The sequence below is a fragment of the Salvia splendens genome, chromosome 4 (genome assembly GCF_004379255.2).
Source record: "Salvia splendens isolate huo1 chromosome 4, SspV2, whole genome shotgun sequence".
Lineage (NCBI taxonomy): Eukaryota > Viridiplantae > Streptophyta > Magnoliopsida > Lamiales > Lamiaceae > Salvia > Salvia splendens.
The window spans coordinates 10,553,469-10,573,095 of NC_056035.1; the positions used below are offsets into that span (position 1 = coordinate 10,553,469).

Below are 19,627 nucleotides of genomic sequence, written 5' to 3' on the forward strand. Positions count from 1 at the left end.
AAATGATTATAATAATAAATATGATTATTAGAATCATAATTATACATATTTAGGGATATTATAATTGAATAAATATTATAATTTGAAATTTCACTATTACTTTATTGATTAATTTATAAAATAATAACTGTATTATTTATTATTATATAATTTATATTATATAATTATATTTTAATTATGAATAAATTATTAGTTATTATTATGATAATAACAAATATATAAATATTATAATAATATAGTATAATTATGATAATTTTTATCATAGTTATTTATTATACCATAATTAAGTATGGTTTATAATTTTAAAATATTTTTTCTACATTGTAATTAATAATAATAATAATAATACTAATAATAATAAAACTATATTTATATTACATTAAATATGTAAGAATCCTAAGACTTGGAAAAAGAATACCTAAGAAAAGTTAGGATTCAGAATCTTGGAAAGTTGTATTAACTTTTCTTGTCTCGGGATTCTGATTATTTTCCCAATTTGATTAAAAACCAAAACAAACACACGATTTTAAAATTTAAGGAATCAAATTACTTTCCCAAATAGAATTCTGACAACCAAACATGGCCTAAGACTATTTTTGGTGGAGAGATGGAGTAGTAAATAGATAAATATAACAAATCAAAGGGTCATCTACTCACTTAAGCTATAGTAGTAGTGTAAATAATAGTAGCAAAATCAAAATTTGTAAATAATGAGGAAGATATATGTGCATAAATAAATTTGAGTTGTAACTAATCTGATTATCTCAATTTTTGTACTACTACAAGATAAGTTGACGTGAAACCGTAAAGTTATTTTAAGAATTTCAAAAAGTGTGGGAGGAGACGATACAATAAACTTAACACGTCATTAAGGAAGACTTGCTTTAGTGGACAAATCCCATTAACCCAAAACAATCAAGTAGCCTAATTAAGATTAGACACAATCATTAATATTTCGTCAGTTTTCCAATAGCCACCACTTCCATTTTGAAACTAATAAAAGCAGCTCGAACAAAAAAACTCAACATTCAAACCACATATTTATACATTTTTCAACCCACCATTACAAACCAACATAAATAATTAATGTGCTTAACTCGTGAAAGTTAGGTTTAATTGCAATATATTCGTTTTAAATTGGTGTAATAGCAATTAACTATTAAGCAAAAAGTAATCTCATACCCAAAATCATTTTTATGAAATCCCCATTTATAACTAACGATTCAAGTAGAAATCCTCTAAACTCTATACTGAAAATCCCATCATGCTTCGTATCAAGAAAATCCACGAAGTTTTAATAAAATCATAAAAGTTAATATACTGAATATATACAAAATGATCCAGTATCATTTAATTTTTCTATACTATTTTCAAGACAAAAGTCTAAAATTAGTTCTCTACATATTAAGTGTATTAGCATTTGATCATAAAAAATACTAGTACTACTGTACTACTTTGAACCCAAATTTAACATTCTATCAAAAATGAATGGACTAAATTCTAAGTTAGAAAAATTAGGTCGATACAATTTTAGTACACTTATAAAAATTTGGTGTGACCAAATCACCAAAATGTTAAAGGTTGGGATATTTTTTAAAAAAAACAGTGAAATATTGATTCTCATTAAATTATACTGTAGTGATGTGAATAGGCTACATAAAAAGGTAAAGCGATTTCTGCGTTACTCTCCCTCTTCTCCAATACAGCCCTTTCCTCTCCTTGTCCTTTTTTTCTCTCCCAAGTCGCAACATTTCTGCTCATAATCACGATTTTTATTAGCAGGGGAGTTCCGCTTCGTGCTTCAGTTTCAGCTATTTATGCTCAACTTTTCATGCATTTACTAACTGATTAAGAGTTTTAAAGCTTGCACGTTTCTTCACTCTGTTAAATGCACCCGTCCCCGCCTATTCTTTCTTGTGATTATTGTTTTATTTTTTCTTCAACATCACTGTTTTTTTGGGTTTCCTCCTTCCGGTTTCAGGTATGTATCCGTGCATGAATTTCTTTAGCTTCTGTCGAATGCTTCTCTGATGACTTTACACACACACACATATTGTTGATCAAACTGATGATTCATCTCTTTATGCATATCGTGCTCAAAAAATCCTCTTCAATTTTTTTAATTTTTGTTTATATATCGTTTTGTCATTTGAAGTTATCGAAGAATTTAAACATTCTGCAATGAATTAAGCCCGGTTCATTTGCATTTTCACTTTCTTTCTGTATGAGTTAAACGTCAAATTCTTGAGATGATTTTTACAGGGGCCTTAGCTATGGTAAAATTGGTTGAATAAATGGTGGTTGGTCAAAAATTGGTAACTTTTCAATCAGTGGCTTGCTCCATGAAATTGAATGCCGTTATGATCAAAAGCTGTGATCCTTTTGTCTTTGCAATTTCCAAAGGATTGCACATGGCTGTCTGCTTTGTTTAGAAACGCCATCATTTTTTTTTCTTTTACCTAAACTGTGAAGGAGTAGACGCTTGGGCCGTTCCGAGTTATAGGTGTAAGGTATTTTAGTGGTTTGGATCATAAGTGATGTCTTGATATATAACAATGTTTATTGAGATAAACTTATTCCCTTGGGTTTTCGTACTTAATCCTCGCAGGGATATTGTGAGTGATGTTGAATGTAGGCATTCCTACTAGAGGAATTGTAAAACTTCAAATTTGGTAGTCTTCTTGGCTGTATATTTTCTGTGGTTTTGTTGAAGTTAGTTATAATAGGATTTCCTATATGCATCAGGTGCTGCCCCTCTCTGCTATTTCTTTGAAAGAGTGGATGCTTCAAGCTTGTTCTTAATGACCAGTTTTTTAGAATTATGAAAATGGAATTTGATACTGGGTACAGAAAGGGGAATTTTGGACGCAGGTAAGTGTATTTTGATTGCTTAATGCAAAGGCAGAATGCTGCCAGCGTTGCACTTGAGACGGCATTTACATATTGCATATTTTCATTCTTTCAGCTCATTGCCTAAAAAGCCAAATGAGATTATGAGGGTGCTTGTTACCATCGCTGTCGGGATGATGTTTGGCTTCTTCATAGGAGTGTCGTTTCCATCACTCTCTTTAACAAAGGTACAAGATTTTTTTCCTTTTACTTTGAATGCGAATAAGTTTGTTGCATGCCTTAATTGCTCCTTTCGATTTTTTCAGCTAAATATCACTACTGCCCTTATTCATGACTTTGTAATAATTGGGGACAAAAGTACAGCTAACTCTACACAAGATACTGCAAGTACGAGCAGCTCTTCCAGCAATCAAGTCACAACGGATGTCTCAAAGGTTTGTATTTTCTTGCTAACATGATGAACCTGGTTTCCTTACATGTACAATACAACTAGTACTAAATACTATGGACTTGTCATAACAGAAATGGGAAAATGTAAAAGTTGAACAGCAGTTAGGGCTTTAGGCTGGTTGAAAATATTCTGTTATTCTTATGAACCATTGGCCGTCATTCCATTCTATATGATTTTCGATAGTTTTTCCACGAATGGAGGGAGATCGGGGGGAAAGTTCATTCTTTTTTGTTAGAAGCCTTTTGTAAAGTTCATCCGAATACCACTAATCTTGCTTAAAATGATGCATGCTTGGAGCTTCCCTCATTACTCTTTTTGTAAGGCACTTGAAAACTTAAAAAATGTATCATTTTATCTCCTGTGGAATAAATATGTTTAATCTGCCCTCTAATTTTGTTATGATTCAGATTTGGGTTCCATCAAATCCAAAAGGTGCAGAAATGTTGCCTCCGGGTATTGTTGCATCTGAATCAGATTTTTATCTACGGAGGCTTTGGGGAAAACCTAGTGAGGTAAGCACTTACCATAAGTCATTGTTTACTGCATCATGCTGCTTTATATTATTTGTAAGTGCAGCCACAGATTTGAATGGCTGTTGAATGCCCGGCGTAGTTTCTAATTGTTAGGAGAGGTTTGTAAAGGTTGTCTGACTGCAAAGGGAAAAATAAGGTGTGGACTTTGATATTAACATTCCCATACCAATGGTGCCCAAAATAGCAAACACAAAAACTAAGGCTGTTGGCTGATGCCTTATATGAACACAATCTGATATTTAGCTGGTGATAAGGTTAATCGAATGGCTACAATTAATTCTTTAACTCCAGAAAAACACACGTTTTAATCGGGAAGAAAAAAAGAAAATATGGGCTGTTTGGTAATCTTGAAAATGGAATATAATTAGTGAACTTTATTATGGACAGAATCGTAGTTAATAAAGGAATGTGATATGATAAATAAGATAAGTGATCTAAGGTTTTAAAATCCTTCATGTAAACAATGAGGGGTTTTATCTTTGGCACTTGAATGTTGTTTCTGCCACCTAATTATATCTTCTGTCATTAAATTTTTTATTTGGAAAAGATTTTTCTGTACTCGAAGAAGGCATGACATACATTTTCATTTTGAATTTTGATATTTGATTAACTTGTTCACTAGGACTTGACCAGCAAACCAAAGTATCTTGTCACCTTTACTGTGGGTTATGATCAAAGAAAAAACGTTGATGCAGCTGTTAAAAAGGTCAGCCTCTCTTCCCCATAAAGTCCCTGATTATAGTCCTTTTGTGTCTCTAACTATATATATGGTTGCTGCAGTTCTCGGAGAACTTTACAATCCTTTTGTTTCATTATGATGGAAGAACAAGTGAATGGGGTGAGTTTGAGTGGTCAAGACGAGCGATTCATGTTAGTGCCAGAAAACAAACAAAATGGTAAGTTTCACTAGACAGTTACAAATCTCTTGTGCTCTATTTCTCTAAATCATGCTGAACTGTATTCATGAATTTCTTAAAAGGTGGTATGCTAAAAGGTTTCTGCATCCGGACATTGTTGCCGCGTATGACTACATATTTATTTGGGATGAAGACCTGGGGGTCGAGCATTTTGATGCGGAAGAGTAAGTCCATTTAACTAATATCTTTGTGGAGGATATTTTTAACTGGTTTATCTATGCTAACTCCTTTTTTGGCCTTTGAAATTTCTAGGTATATCAAACTTGTGAGGAAGTATGGTCTAGAAATATCACAGCCGGGTTTGGAACCCAACAGGGGTACAACTTGGCAGATGACAAAAAGAAGAGGCGGTCAAGACATTCACAAGTAGGGAGATGAATTTGTGCTTAAACCAGTATACCATCTAGCAATGCATACATATTAAATGGTATTTGAGTGATATGTCTTATATAACTTGTTCCGTTTCTTATACTTATGTACAGGGTAACAGAGGAGAAGCCGGGTTGGTGTTCTGACCCCCGTTTGCCGCCCTGTGCAGCGTAAGAACTTCTCTCTATATACATTCTTCCAATGTGTATTTTCTCTTATTGCTAGTCTTTCAGCTAATAATTTCTATAATTTGATCTTTACTCTGCCTCACTGAACAGTTTTGTAGAAATCATGGCTCCTGTATTTTCTCGAGAAGCATGGCGCTGTGTTTGGCATATGATTCAGGTTTCATTTTCATAAAGTTAATGTTATTTTTTGAAGCACAGAAGTCCGCAGATTACTTTTTCTTCTCCTTGGCAAATAAAGTAGAAAACTAAAACGAAAATTTGCAGAACGACTTGGTGCATGGATGGGGACTGGACTTTGCCCTCCAACGTTGCGTTGAGGTCAGCATCATCCACTTTCCTTTAAAACTTCACATTCTTACCTCTCAAAAGATAAAAACTGGATTATCAATTATTACTGTACTCTGCTTTGCTGATGAGATTTTTATTAATGTAGCCTCCTCATGAGAGAATCGGAGTGGTAGATGCTCAGTGGATCGTCCATCAAACAGTTCCTTCACTAGGAAACCAGGTATATTTAGAGTGATGACAGTTTGCGAGATTATGGTAAACTATACGTTTGACACGACTTTCTCTTGCTTATTTTTTTGTTGGTAGGGCGAAGCAGAAGATGGAAAGGCTCCGTGGAAAGGGGTACGTACATTAATCATGCCTGGCTTGTATATAAATGAAATTTGAACTCCTTGATTTATCATAATAGGCTATTCAACTTTGATGGTATATCTTGAACTTGTATGCTGTGGTTGGTGTAGGTGAGACAGCGGTGTCAAAAAGAGTGGGAGATGTTCAGAAATCGAATGGAGAATGCAGAGAAGTCTTACTTCAAGTCCCTTAACTTTACAAGGAATACATAGATAGAAGTACTAGAGAAGAATACCATGACACAAAACCACAATTAATTGCTACATCTTTTTACTAATTGCATTAGTCTATTTGTAGATAAAACAATTTTATTAGTCAATTTTGCTTATTCTATCATGCACAAGCAGCCTCTGTTCTTTCCGCTTTGTCCACAGATTATGGTTTACTTCTTTCTTTGTACCAGGTGCTTCAGATATAGGTATTTTTTCTTTTTAATCTACCTTTGCTTTTGTCATCTTTGGAGTTCACAATTTTCTAGTTTGGATGTGTGACTGAGAAAGTGTGTTTATTTCCAACTCCAATAAACACATTTTGTTAAGAGAATACAGAAACGAGCCACTCAAAATTAGACTTATCCAAGTGCTGTATGAAATGAAACAGGACAAATTATCATTTTTTTTATTTGCAAGTTCAATTATTTCTCTTAGGATTGCCATTCATTTGGTGATTATGAAAGAAGATGATTGTAGGAAGTGTTGAGGCATCATGATAATACTTTATTTGATGTGTTTTAATAAATTGGAGATTTGGAGTACTTCTATAAATATCATAGTATAGAATAAATGAATTGGTATCTACTGTATTTCTTAACTACGAGGAAATATATAAAAAGATATTTTTGTAGCTCCAAATGCTAGATTTGCCACTTGTCATCTGATTGGGGTGTTGTACATAAATCAATTAAATAAAAATCAAGAGAAAAGTTTTAGATGTGTCAACTTTGATGTGAAGCAGTAAAACGTATTTTTGTCCAGTATATGCGCTCTCTTAACATTTTTAACAATCAAAAGTTAATTTTGATTTTATGTATGATGTATCAATACTGGAATGAGAGTTGTTCGTGGTTGCATGGTCTTTTCTAGTCAATTACTAGATTTTTAAAATAATAAAGCTATATAAAAGATTTGATAGTTGTATAAAAACAAGAGATTTTTCATGAATTGGTTTATGTTGATAAAAGCGTGGAATTAAGCATTGAAAGCAATAATAGTGAAACGTGTTTATAGCATCCACAGTGGCGTGCCGGAGTTCCGCGCGGGACGTCCGCTATTGCGCAGCGGTGACGCGGATACGGACGTCCGCTGCGGACACCTGAGTTCCGCAGCGTTCCGAGACGTCCGGCGCGACGTCGGAAAAACGTAAGCATGTAAGGTAGGGTCCATCTCCTCTTATCTGCAAGCAACAAAGTTAGGAGCTAATTAAAACTGAATGTTTCATGAAGCTTCCACCACTGCCACTATTCAAACTCGGCTGACGACGCGTGGCCCTTCCCATTTACCGAAAACGACCCCCATTTCTCATCACCCTTACACGTGTCACCGTCGCTCCCTCCCTCCTTATTTATGACCCATTGCTGCAACGTGCTTTCTCCACGATTACCTACCTTCCTATTTATAGAAATAATAGGAACGTTCCCATTCCCATTCAAATTCAAATTCAAATTCAACCACTCTCCTTCTACCATTGAAATTTGGAGCTCATACTTCCACTCAAAATACTAATATTAAAATGGGATTGTCGAATTTTCCTAGCCCGGCGGAAGGGGTGCTGCCGCTGCTAGTGATGAACATGGCGATGTCGGTGGCTCTGGTGAAGAACAAGCTCAGATCATTGCTCCAAGTGGTGGGTGATGTCGAGGACGACGGATCGAGGACGGCGAGGACGGTGTCGATAACACGCTATGGCGGCGGCCCGGCGGCGGAGTGCTGTGTGTGTTTGTGTAGATTTGAGGCGGATGAGGAAGTGAGTGAGCTTTCTTGCAAGCATTTCTTCCACAAAGCTTGTCTCGACAAGTGGTTCGACAACCACCATATTACTTGCCCGCTTTGCCGCTCCATTTTGTAATATTTGCTAATCCAATTCTACAATTCACAAAGAATTTTAAATTTAGGAAGTTTAAGTGCTCAAATAGAGGAGCACTATAGTCTATAGATATAGATAGATAGATAGACAATGACGGTTTGATCAGCCACTAGTCTTGTTTTTTTAGTGTTCAATATCTAGATTATATACTAATATTACACGATTTCAAATGTAATTTCATCAATAGAAAATCTTCATTTATGTAACTCATAAAGCTATATATGTCTAAAATGTTTATACATGGCTTTTCTGCGGACAGCGACTTGTAAACTGGAATGGTGTATCTGTTGGAATCTAGGCTGGTCTAACACATTTTGGCAAGCTCCTTTACGAATTAAACTAGTATAGATTTAATTTACGTTCTGAATCTAGGTTGGTCTATACATTTTGGCAAGGTCCTTTACAAATTAAAGGAGTACATAATTAACATAGGGTTTAGGTTCTGGGTAGATAATTATGATATAAGTGATCATTTTGGCAATGATAATTGTGATATATATATAGGTGAGTATACACCTCTTTTTCTATTTAGTCTTGTATCATTTTGGCAATGATAATTGTGATATACATAGGTGAGTATACACCTCTTTTTCTATTTAGTCTTGTACCACAATAATGCAATGTTGAAACTCTTTTTTTAATCTAGGTGAGATTCATTTTTTATTAATTTATTAATTATGTATTAAAATTCTTGCCCAATTAAAAATACACATTTCTTTTCCTGTGGATGAAAATATTATCAATCGTGCATTAAAATTCTTGTCCAATAAAAAATATACATTCTTATGAACGGAGGTATTACTATGAATTAATTTATTTGATAGCTTTTGTTTACAAGAAACTAAACTATTATTTGTAATAATTACGTGTATAAATGACAAATGATGGGATGTAAAGTCTACATGCGCGTCGGCCTTGACAAGGCCATGGCCGTGCAAACGGCACCTTGCATTCGGGCCTTCGACGACTTAGATTTTGGATCTCGGCAATTTGATCTTTAAATTGTAGTACTCGGGATTTATAAGGGAATATAGCTTAATCATTTTAAACCACGAAAGTAGACGACATTTTAATCCGTCTATATGCGACTTGATTATATAGTTACCATCTAATAGAGAATACCCAATATACCCTCACATCGTGGGAGGGAGGGAGCAGATGAATACGATCGTGGGAGTGTGTAAATTTCCCCTCATACACACATCATATAGTAATAATAATATTGCAACAAAAAAAATCCGCATACTAAATCAAGTAAGCAGCCTTTAGGATTTATGTGTGGAAGGCAGGGCAGAGGCAGGTACTAGTTGGATAACTAATTTTATTATACAATGGGAAGGCAGATACAAAAAATATGAAAACAAAAGACGGTAGATATCCTTATCACATCTCTATCTAAGGCGCCACATAAAAATGACACAAATGATATGATTTTGTTTTGGAAAAAAAATGATTAAACAAATGCTATTAATGATCTTTTGAAGTCATTAATATTTAGGAAGAGTGAGGTGGGGCAAACATTACCAGCACAACGGCTAGTAACAGCAGACACCTAATTTCAGTTTTCAGTCTCTAAATCTTTTTCAAAGTAGCAACGGCTAATAAAATGGAATATTACCTCGGTAGCTCCAAACTCCAAACTTTGCATTTATATTACACAACACAAAACTACTTTTCCTCCACCCTATTTTACTTTAATTAAATTTGAATTAAATATTGCATTTTTTAGCACAAATATTCTTTGTCGCCCGTTAAAGTTGAAATGCACACTTGTCTAAATATTATTGGTTATATTACTCGGCTGCCTAGAAATTAATTTCATTATTTCTTTCTGAAAATATAAAAAGAAAGTTAGAAAACTTCTTGAATTTCATAATATGTGTTCATAATTTGGGGTTACTCTTATTTATCCCCTTTCCTTTTTCATGTACAACTCTCTAAATGTTTTTTATACTGCGTTAGGTATTAAAAACGCCAATCAATGATATGATTGTGATGAGCTGTGCATAAGTAGCATTGAATGATTAAAGTTTGGGATAATATCCAGACTGACATTACCAACCCAGAATAAACAGCAAACCATGTTACAACTATATTTGACTTTACGAAATATTTTTTTTATATTTAGCGTCTTTTTAATATAGGCATCTGGGCAATTATTATTAATGGTTAATCAATTGCGGCAGCAACCCTCAACGAACACAATAATTTGTGACTAATTATATCCTCCTCAAGTAAAATTGCATAAATATTAATTGCACATTGATCTCTGGGATCATGGTATTAAGCTAGCTTATCAATCCTACAACAAAATTTTAGTAAGCTACCAAAACTAAGTGAGAAGATAGGCAGGCAGAAGCAAATTTTGAGAGGAGCATTCATGTTCAAGGCAAACGAGGGCTAACTATATACAAAAGTCACCATTGGAAACCAGGAACTGTGTCCGATTCCCCCAAACACTCGTAAAAAGAATGATATAAATACGCCCAACAAGCTGTAAAAGCGACACCTCCCACTTGGCTCAATAAAAATATCCTCCATTTCAATCCATACAAAAATATATAGACTCCCCACCTCAGCCACTCTCTCTTAAGCAATTCCCAGGTAAGAGGAACTTAAACTGGTCTGCATTCTCCAACAGATAAGCAGGAAGATGCACAGCTGAGTACGAATGTGGCACCGGTCCCATTTTCCCGATTATTTCCTTGAATGTGTACTCCTCAGGAAGCATATCAAACAAATCAGCGCCTTTGCAGATCACTCTCTGCACCCTCTTGGGGTTCAAGAAATGAGAGAACCTAACCCGATCCACGTGACTGTAAGCCTTCATCTTGAATACAAACTCTTTGATGCGTCGGAAGCAGAAGCTACAGTGCCACCCTGCATCAGCCAATATCGCATCAGACTGTCGATAGTGAGCATATCTCGTCTTCCCAGACTCATATACGTGAATAGAAGCTCTCCAGCTATTGTCGTCAACAAGAAACTCAAAGGAATACAGATAGTTCCTCAAACGAAGATGGAGGATCGGAGGTATTCCATCGCACCACCTCAAGAGATTAATTGTGTGCCTACTTGGTATCTCATCAACGTCTGACATTATTAACAAGTCATCATCCTGAATACCAGCTTGTTTCAGGAGATAATCCAATGCAAGTCTCTGATATGCTTCCTCAATAAACGGATTCTCCCCTTTCTTGAATCTCCCCGGAACTTGACCATATGTTAGCCGTGACTCAAGAAACTTAAACTCATCCCGGAATCCAGCAAACACAAAAGGCTTCGGCAGACCAGTGAAGGTTGAGTTGGACTCCAGGAGGACAAACTCTGAGACATAAGGGTACAACTCATTCCATCTTATCTTGAGGATGTCAAGCTCATTGCTAAACAACACGGCATCAAAAACACGCCTAGGATACTCACGGATTCCCCATCCGTGAAGCTTACACAGATTCTCCATTGACACGTTCTCGTGATAATAGTGAGGGATTTCATGGAAGGGCTTAGGCGGAGATTCCCACAACGGCCGCAAGAAGTATGTGATCTTCTGGCCGTGCACATATATGAAAAACAGAGATGTCGGGATCAACATGAAGAGGAAGAGATAGGCTTTAATGTCCAATCCGCGCAGGAAGCATTTTAATCTTGTCATGTTCGAGCTCTTTCCTGAATCCTGCTCGTTGAGAATACCAGACACATTAACTCATCAAAAACTAGCACCCATTTTGCAATGGCTACAACTAATACCAAATAAAGAACACGAAAAAAATACCACAGTTTGGGGGGCTTTAATAAAACACAAGAGCCCAATTCGACATATAAGAAATCCATTAACATACAAACACCCAATTTAGTGCAAAAAATACAGAAATCCATTAACATATAAACATACCTCCGAAACAAGGGCGGGGGAACTCTAAAAAGAATAGGGCAAACAGATGGGAAAAAAACACAAAAACAACAAAATTTATAGGGTCTAGAATCTGAAGTATCACGGATGTCTTACCCCATAAAACCTATAATAGGGATACGAAGTTGATTTAACTGGGTTGTTACACATATATTATTCAGAAGAAGATTTCAAAGTTGTCCCTTTTTGAAATCCAAATTTTTAGCTTCTAATTGCCACGGACTTACTAGAACAGCAATAACAACACACACACAAAAGCAATACAGTTACCTAAAAATCTCAACCAGGGCATAAAATAAAAGTAGGATGAAAGAAGAAGAAGATTGAACAAATATACCTCATCACATATATCATCAGACTTCTTGGAACAATACTGAGATCCCCCTTCCGCCATCGTATATATCTTATCACAAAACTTGGTTACACTACACATATCCCTCTCTAGATCCGGGAATGTATGCCTAGAAGAATCCAATTACAGCCGAAACGAAGATACGCCCATAAATTGGAAATCTGGGGCAGAGGAAAGGGGGCGTAAGTAAGTTCGCAGTAATCCTCCCCAAATTGAAGAAGGCGGAGGAAATTAAACAAAGAAAAAGGGAAGAATTGGAGACAATAAAATAGAAAGGGTGAGTTGTAAAGATTAGAAAGAAGGAAGCCGTTTAATCGTCTTCTACCCCACGTCTGCTGGGAATTCAATTTACGAACAAGCCCCATTCAATATTTTGTTTTGGAATGCTGCAAAGGGCTACTCTTGTCATTTTAATATTCGTGTCGATGTTATACGCGTCAATTGACCTGGCTGTTGCGTGTGTCTAAGAGTATCTCCAGTGGGCGGATGTCCCACTCGGACATCCACTAGCACTTCCCAAAAACACTTCCTGCCACGTCACTAGGACTTCTCATCCCACTGTCACGTCACTAGGACATCCCCTTCACAATCCGCCCTTCCCATCGCCCTTCCCACTAGGACTTCCCGCAATAAAAAAATCACAAATTCACAAATATACGTAACGAAATTATAATTTTGACACGGAATACGGGAAAATTGCAAATGCTTCATTAAAAAAAAGTACATAAAAAAAAGAAAAAAATTACATAATAAAAAAGAAAAAATTACATAATAAAATTTTTGACTCGGCTCACTCCTCGTCGCCCGTGCCGCCCTCGCCGTCGCCCGTGCCGCCCCCGTCGTCCCCGCCGCTAATCTCGGCGCCATCATCTCCAATGGGTGGCATGCCCAAATCGCGCCGACATCCATCGATGACATCCTTCAACATCCTTTTGTACACAGGATCTGTCGTGCTATGCCACCTATGCATGGTCCGGACCAAGCTAGTCGTTATCTGCGCGCGGGCGAGACGGTCGTACTCTTCTGGGGGAGCAGGGGCCTCCGATTGGACCTCGAACGACCCGCTGCTGCTTCCCCTAGCCTTCCGCTGCGCAGCCTTTTGCCCAATCGGGCGACGACGCCGGCGGGAGTCTGATTGAGGTAGCGGGGACACTTCCTCGACTTCTGGGAGCTCGTGCGAACCAGCACTGCTGCTGTATTCACCGGAAGCGTTGATCTTCGTCCGCTTCTGCCAGCCCGATTCGACACCCCCACAAAACTTTTGAGAATCCTTCACCACGAGATAGGACTCCCACTGGTCGAAATCTTTGAACTTCAAAGATCTGTCGGGGTACTGCTCCAGGGCACGGTTCTTCACATCCTCCTCGGACATACCGCTGGTTGCCTGGCGGAGATTGTTTTGGTAGAGGCCGGCAAATCGACTAAGCTTAGGCCTCAACTGCTCCCACTGTTTCCGGCATTGTTCGGAAACGCGACTCTTCGCCCCAGCCGGTTTGTGTGTGAGGTAGGCTTCAGCGACGCTATGCCACAATCTGTCAATATGCTGGTTAGCACCCACATAGGGATCCTCGACTATTGAAACCCAAGCCTTCGAAAGCGCGACGTTTTCCCACACGCTCCAGACCGTCCGCTTTCCCGTCTCCTCATCATCCTCCTCCTCAGCCACCGTTCGCGAGGAAGAGCCCGTGGCTTTCCCCTTGCCCTTGCCCTTGCCCCTGCCACGGCCCTTGCCCCTGCCCCTTGCCGCTGTCCCCACATCATCGGGAGTCTCCCTGATTGGAGATAGCCCTAACTCCTCAAAAGAGAAAGTTTCCACGCCGGTGAACTGAGTCTCCGGAACAAAACTGGAGGGGGTATCAGTAGACAGCATATCGATAACCGGGCGATAGACATCGTCCGCTAGTGGTTCAGGGCCCCTGCCACCCCCTCCACCAGGCATGGTCTGCATTATCCCCGGCATCATCCCACCCATCCCCATCATATTTGGGGTCTTGCCCCCCATCCCCATCCCCATCATATTTAGGGTCATGCCCCCCATCACCGCTGCCCTGGGCATCATACCACCCATCACACTCATCCAATTGTACATACCGAAGTAAGGGGACATCATACCACCCATCCTACCCATTCCACCCATCCCCGACATTGCCGGAACCATTGGCGCATTTCCGCTAGGGTTTCCCTCCAGTTCGGCGGGAAACATCGGAGTCAGCGACTCGCTCGTGTCGGGGGAGGTTCTGTCGTTCTCCATTAAGTAGAAATGAAATTTGTAGTAAAAGAAGAAAGAAACTTGTTAACACAAGTGGTGTGAATGAAATGACGGGCAACGAGCCGTATATATAGAGTTTTTTAAAAAAATATAAAAATACCGGACGTCCGACCCACACCACAATGGCGGACGTCCGCCCGCCCGTCGCCCGCACGTCCGAGGACATCCGACGTCCTTACGGGACGTCCGTATCCTACCTTCCACGCCACAATGGCGGACGTCCCGGTCGCCCGTCGCGGATGTCCGACCGGACGTCCGCCATTGGAGATGCTCTAAACTCATTAATATCTTGTTTATAGGCCTTCCACAATAGGAATAGCCCAGCAATAGCCCAGTCATAGCCTAGCCACAAACTCCTTCTGCAACATTATCAACACTAAAAATCCTCCTGCTACATCATCAAAACAAGCAAATAGCCCAGCCATAGCCTAGCCACATCACTAATAACAATTATATAAAAATGAAATAATTAACAATCACACAATATACGGAATTTAATTTACGAGACATATACGGGAAACATTAATAATACTATTAAAATTTTAAAAAGTACAATAATTTTAAAAAAAAGTACAATAATTTAAAAAATTTACAATAATTAAAAAAAAGTATAATAATTCACTCCTCGTCTCCGTCGTCGTCTCCTCCGTCGCTGTCGCCGCCATCGCCTCCGCCTCCGTCGCCACCGTCGCCGTCGCCTCTACTCCCACCGGTCTCCATCCGTGCCGCCTCCAAATCCTCCTGCATGCTCAGGAGCAATGTTTGAAGCAAATTCTTCTCCACAGGGTCCACCGCCGCCCGCCATTCGGCCATCGTCTTGACCATCTGATTGCGCGTTTGTTGACGCGCGAAGAATTTGAGATCCGCTGTGGATTGGCCAAGGGAGGATGCCGACTGGACCTCCTGTGAACCCCCGGCTGCCCCCCTCGCCTCCCGTTGAGCCCGCTTGTGCCCAACCGGGCGAGTTCGGCGAGCGAACGAACGAGGGGTCGGGACCTCCTGGGCCGTTTCGGGGAGGCTGTGGGAACCACCGCTGCTGCCGCTGAAATCACCGGTATAGTTCAGTCGTTGCTTCTTCGGCCAGCCAGCGTCGACACCTACTCGGAACTTCTCGGAGTCGTTCAGCACAAGATAGTAGTTCCAATAGGTGAAGTCCTTATACAACCCGGGCTGGGGGAAGGCTTTCTCCGCTATCCTCCTGCAGTCTTCCTCCGTTTGGCCACTGCTCTGCATGCGGAGGGCGTTGGCGTACAAACCAGAAAATCGGGAGACGGCAGCCCTGATTCGGTCCCACCCTTTCCGGCAATCCTCCCCGTTGCGTCGCCTCCCCTCCCGGCAAAATCTCTGGTAGGCTGTTGCTATCTTGCCCCACAAGTTGACGATCCTCTGGTTGTTAGAAACGAGAGGATCGTCGCAAACACTCACCCACGCCTTGGACCGAGCGACGTTCTCTGCATCCGTCCACCTTCTCCGTACCGAGCCGTCGTCCTCACCCGGCTGCGACGACTCCCCGAGCTTCTTCCCCTTGCCCTTCTTCTTTGAGGCGCCACGACCCTGCACGGCTCCCCCCGTTTGAACGGGAGTATCCGGAACTCCGAGAATATCAAACCCCAACTCCTCTAAGGAAAAAACATCAAATTGCGTGAACTGCGCATCCGTTGGGGTTGATGTGTGCGAAGAAGCAATCGAATAATCAAAATTGGGGCGATAGACGTCCCCCCCCCGCGGCATCATCTGCATTCCGGGCACCCCCCGGCATCATCTGCATACCGGGTTGCATCCCCGGTACCCCCTGCCACGCCGGCATACTCCCCCCAGCTGCCATCCCGGGCATATTCCCCCCGGCTGCCATCCCGGGCATCATCCCCTGCCACGGGTACATGTTGTAGTACCCTGGCATCGGACCCCATCCACCTCCCACGGGTACCGGGGGAGTTTGAAACCCGCTCGTCACTGGAGTACCTTCGTTGGTGTTCTCCATTTCTCGGTGTTGATCTTTTACAGAAATTAAGATAGAGAGAGTACTCGTTAAAACAAGTGTTGCGAATGAAAATGACGTGCAAAACCGCGTATATATAGTGTTTCGAAAATAAAAAATTCCGCTCGGTGGTGCGCTAGGCGATCCGGGCGCTGCAATAGCGCCGAGCGGATCGCCCAGCGCACCGTCTAGCGCCGCGAAACCGCCGAGCACTCGGCGGTTTTTAATTCCGAAATCCGCTGGGCGGTTGCAATGGACCGCCTAGCGCCGGCGCTCGGCTAGGCGGTGCGCTAGGCGCCATTGCGGATGGCCTAAATTAGATCCATTCGAGCTTATTTCATTATGAACAGTAACTAAACAGTACTTAACCACGTTTCCAATTAAGAATCGAAATCACTCTCTTTTTTTTTTAGATTTAACCAGTCCAATGTGAGCGATTGAATTTGATACTGTAAATAATAAAAAACAGCTAGCTAGTGTCTAATACTATTAACAAGGCTACATACACTGAAAATGTTGGATGGGCCTAGCCCAGTCAGTCCAACGACAACCTAACCTGAAAAAGGCAAGATCAGATGGGCTTAACTTGCCAAATACTAGCCCAAATAGTTTCGGTTAGGCTGAATCTGAATTGAGCTCCACAATGCCACACGGTTTATTATTGCCAAAAATAGCATTCATAATAAAAAAATAATTTATACAGAAAAAAGTTTTGTCTCTTCCTGGATTCAAATCTAGGTCATCGTCTATATATATGAGGGGTTGTGTGACAATTAAAAAAATTAAAATCGCTGCACTCATCATATATAGTCATCGTATATTTGTATTCATAATGAACTTAACTAAATTCGAAAAATATGAAACTAAATGACATTTTTGCTTCTTATGGATTCTAACACTCGTGATGCACTCATTCAACGAGAATATTCATCCACTTTAGACCTTCATGATTGAACAACTGAAATGATTTTCTCATTTGAATATCTTATTTATATTATGCTACATACTTTATACGAACACTATTCGTGAACGCTTTTGTTATGTTAGCACTACTTTTTATACATCCAGTCTAATATTAAAACCTAAATAATTTATATTTACATAATTAATTTTATAAATTACATAAAAATCCAAGCTTTGATTTCCTTGATTCATTTATTTGAGTTGTAGTAGTTTTACAAATGAGAATTGGGCCTAATTTCCTTATTCAAAATAAGAACTGAGCTCATATATGTGGGCTTAGATGTATAGTTTGGGCTGGAAATTTTTAAAAGATAAAGATACTACACGAAAATTCCTATTTATAATACTGCGTAAAAGTTAGTTCAGTTCAATAAGTAACTAGAAATATTTTAAAATCGTTACTATCTAGTTTCAACTGTAAGAAAATGCAGATAGCTGAGATGATTACGAAATGGAGAGTTTTGGTATTCTAATTGAGATCTGTGGGAAAATGGTCAAAATATGTGGGGAGAAGATGAAGATACGAGCATTCAGAATCATAAACGTGACATTAATTCTTAAGTCAATTTTCTATTTGCGATAGTTAGAAATATAGATGTGATAAATCAAGGTGGTTAATTATTCCAAGTTAGAAGTTGAATATGAAATAAAAAACTTGAATCCTTGTGATTGTTAGTCGAAGTGGAAAGAGACGTAACCTAGAAGTAGAAGTGGGGATACATGATTCATATAATGGGGTCGCATCATTTGGTGTTCCCTTACCAACTGGCCGTTTAACTCTTTTCACTTCCAACACCAATGCATGGCCTCACTCACACATTCATCACCCTCAAATTCAATGCTAAATTTATTAACAACATCAATTTGTTTGTCCCAACCATGCAACATTCAACAACACCACCCGTTTATTGAAGACTGACTACATTTCTCTCACCCTCTCTACTTATTTTTCATCTGAGGTGAATTGCGAAATATTGTTGTTGTAGTATATATCTCCAACTAAGCTCAATCAATGATTGCATATTTGCATTAGTGACAGCTATACATTCAACATTATTGAAGCTTGATAAGGCTAATAATAATTTCAATACCTTAATTTACTTCTATATAGTATCGTTTCTTGCATAGCCTTTTTCGGCATATTTAGAATTATAATGTGACATGACATCCCTAGTTCAAAATGTTTAATACCAAGAGATTTCAAATATTGCCAGCTAGCAAAGTCCCTTTGTGTCGCCGTTTATGGGAATTGGGAAGGCGGCATCACATAACACATTCACACACTCTTATCTCATTCCACATTACTCTCTTCAATTTGCTACTTAATAAACCATCAAAATAGTTTGATTTGTCAAATCGTGTATATATAGTTACGTTTCATTTTCCAAGACCAAACCTCTGACAAATTTCATCTATAATTCTTTAGAAATTGAAATTTATCAATTCCCAAAATTCATAGGTGAAGATGTTACTGTGCTTTAGTAACACTGCAGAAAAAATGTGCAAGGCTAAGGACATTTTTTTCATGGTATAGATTTTGTCTTTCTACTATCAAAGTGGATAATATTACCAATCCATTTTTAGGATAAATCTGAAATATTAAAATTAATGCTACGGGACACAAAATTTAAAATAATGGGAAAGAAAGGGAGTGTCCAATTTTGTGTTCATAATGTTTAGTTGATGAGTTGATTAGATGGATTAATTAAATGTCGTTGGCGATAATACTCAGGCAATTCGATCAAATTCCAATGGACAATTCATAGTAACTTAACTATACTATATGTGTAATTAAACACACACTCTTTTAAATTGTGTGTTAGTAGTGGTACAAAGTACAAACACAGAAATAGTTGATGTTAAATAAGATGCGCATGCAGGCAGGGGGACAACTTATAATCAGTGCCCATATATTCCGAATTTTAATTTGTGGTTGATATTTTGATTATTCCTGATTATTGTATGTATATGCAATGTGCATGCACACATGCAATAGAGGTGAAATGGATGTGTTAATGCCTAATGCTGGAGATGCATATCTTGTTTTTTTTTGGTGGATTAGGTTTGAGTTGTATACATCCATATATGTGTATTGTGTGACACATGGGGTTGGCTGTATTGACTGG

At 38.9% G+C, this 19,627-nt stretch overlaps 3 protein-coding genes across 5 annotated transcripts; 2 read left to right on the top strand and 1 right to left on the bottom strand.

Moving 5' to 3' along the window:
* Positions 1-1,650: 1,650 nt before the first annotated feature.
* On the top strand, positions 1,651-6,307 carry LOC121798509. 3 transcript variants are annotated; one of them, XM_042197552.1, is made up of 16 exons: positions 1,651-2,510; positions 2,609-2,672; positions 2,746-2,871; positions 2,966-3,077; positions 3,156-3,284; positions 3,709-3,813; positions 4,457-4,540; positions 4,615-4,730; positions 4,814-4,915; positions 5,004-5,117; positions 5,234-5,290; positions 5,399-5,465; positions 5,573-5,626; positions 5,742-5,816; positions 5,903-5,938; positions 6,058-6,307. In XM_042197552.1, exons 3-16 carry the CDS (start codon positions 2,822-2,824, stop codon positions 6,157-6,159), a joined length of 1,203 nt encoding a protein of 400 aa, XP_042053486.1. In that variant the 5' UTR covers positions 1,651-2,510; positions 2,609-2,672; positions 2,746-2,821; the 3' UTR covers positions 6,160-6,307. The 3 variants fall into 3 exon arrangements, with proteins under 3 accessions (XP_042053486.1, XP_042053484.1, XP_042053487.1); XM_042197550.1 differs by having other exon boundaries at positions 1,651-1,981; positions 2,263-2,871; XM_042197553.1 differs by lacking the exon at positions 2,609-2,672 and having other exon boundaries at positions 1,651-1,981.
* Positions 6,308-7,478: 1,171 nt separating this feature from the next.
* LOC121799839 (probable E3 ubiquitin-protein ligase XERICO) lies at positions 7,479-8,275 on the top strand. The gene has a single exon (XM_042199341.1). The coding sequence runs from the start codon at positions 7,676-7,678 to the stop codon at positions 8,009-8,011; it is 336 nt and encodes a 111-aa protein (XP_042055275.1). The 5' UTR covers positions 7,479-7,675; the 3' UTR covers positions 8,012-8,275.
* Positions 8,276-10,269: 1,994 nt separating this feature from the next.
* LOC121798511 lies at positions 10,270-12,633 on the bottom strand. The gene is made up of 2 exons (XM_042197557.1): positions 12,277-12,633; positions 10,270-11,702 (listed from the first exon to the last, which is right to left on the bottom strand). Exons 1-2 carry the CDS (start codon positions 12,370-12,372, stop codon positions 10,605-10,607), a joined length of 1,194 nt encoding a protein of 397 aa, XP_042053491.1. The 5' UTR covers positions 12,373-12,633; the 3' UTR covers positions 10,270-10,604.
* Between the last annotated feature and the right edge of the window lie 6,994 nt (positions 12,634-19,627).

Coding starts and splice junctions, on each gene's coding strand:
- LOC121798509 (XM_042197552.1), top strand. CDS start 2,822: ATGAAAATGGAATTTGATACTGGGTACAGAAAGGGGAATTTTGGACGC. Junction 5,466..5,572: donor GTGTTTGGCATATGATTCAG/GTTTCATTTTCA, acceptor GAAAATTTGCAG/AACGACTTGGTGCATGGATG. Junction 5,939..6,057: donor GAAAGGCTCCGTGGAAAGGG/GTACGTACATTA, acceptor TGGTTGGTGTAG/GTGAGACAGCGGTGTCAAAA.
- LOC121798511 (XM_042197557.1), bottom strand. CDS start 12,372: ATGTGTAGTGTAACCAAGTTTTGTGATAAGATATATACGATGGCGGAA. Junction 11,703..12,276: donor CTGATGATATATGTGATGAG/GTATATTTGTTC, acceptor CTCAACGAGCAG/GATTCAGGAAAGAGCTCGAA.
- LOC121799839 (XM_042199341.1), top strand. CDS start 7,676: ATGGGATTGTCGAATTTTCCTAGCCCGGCGGAAGGGGTGCTGCCGCTG.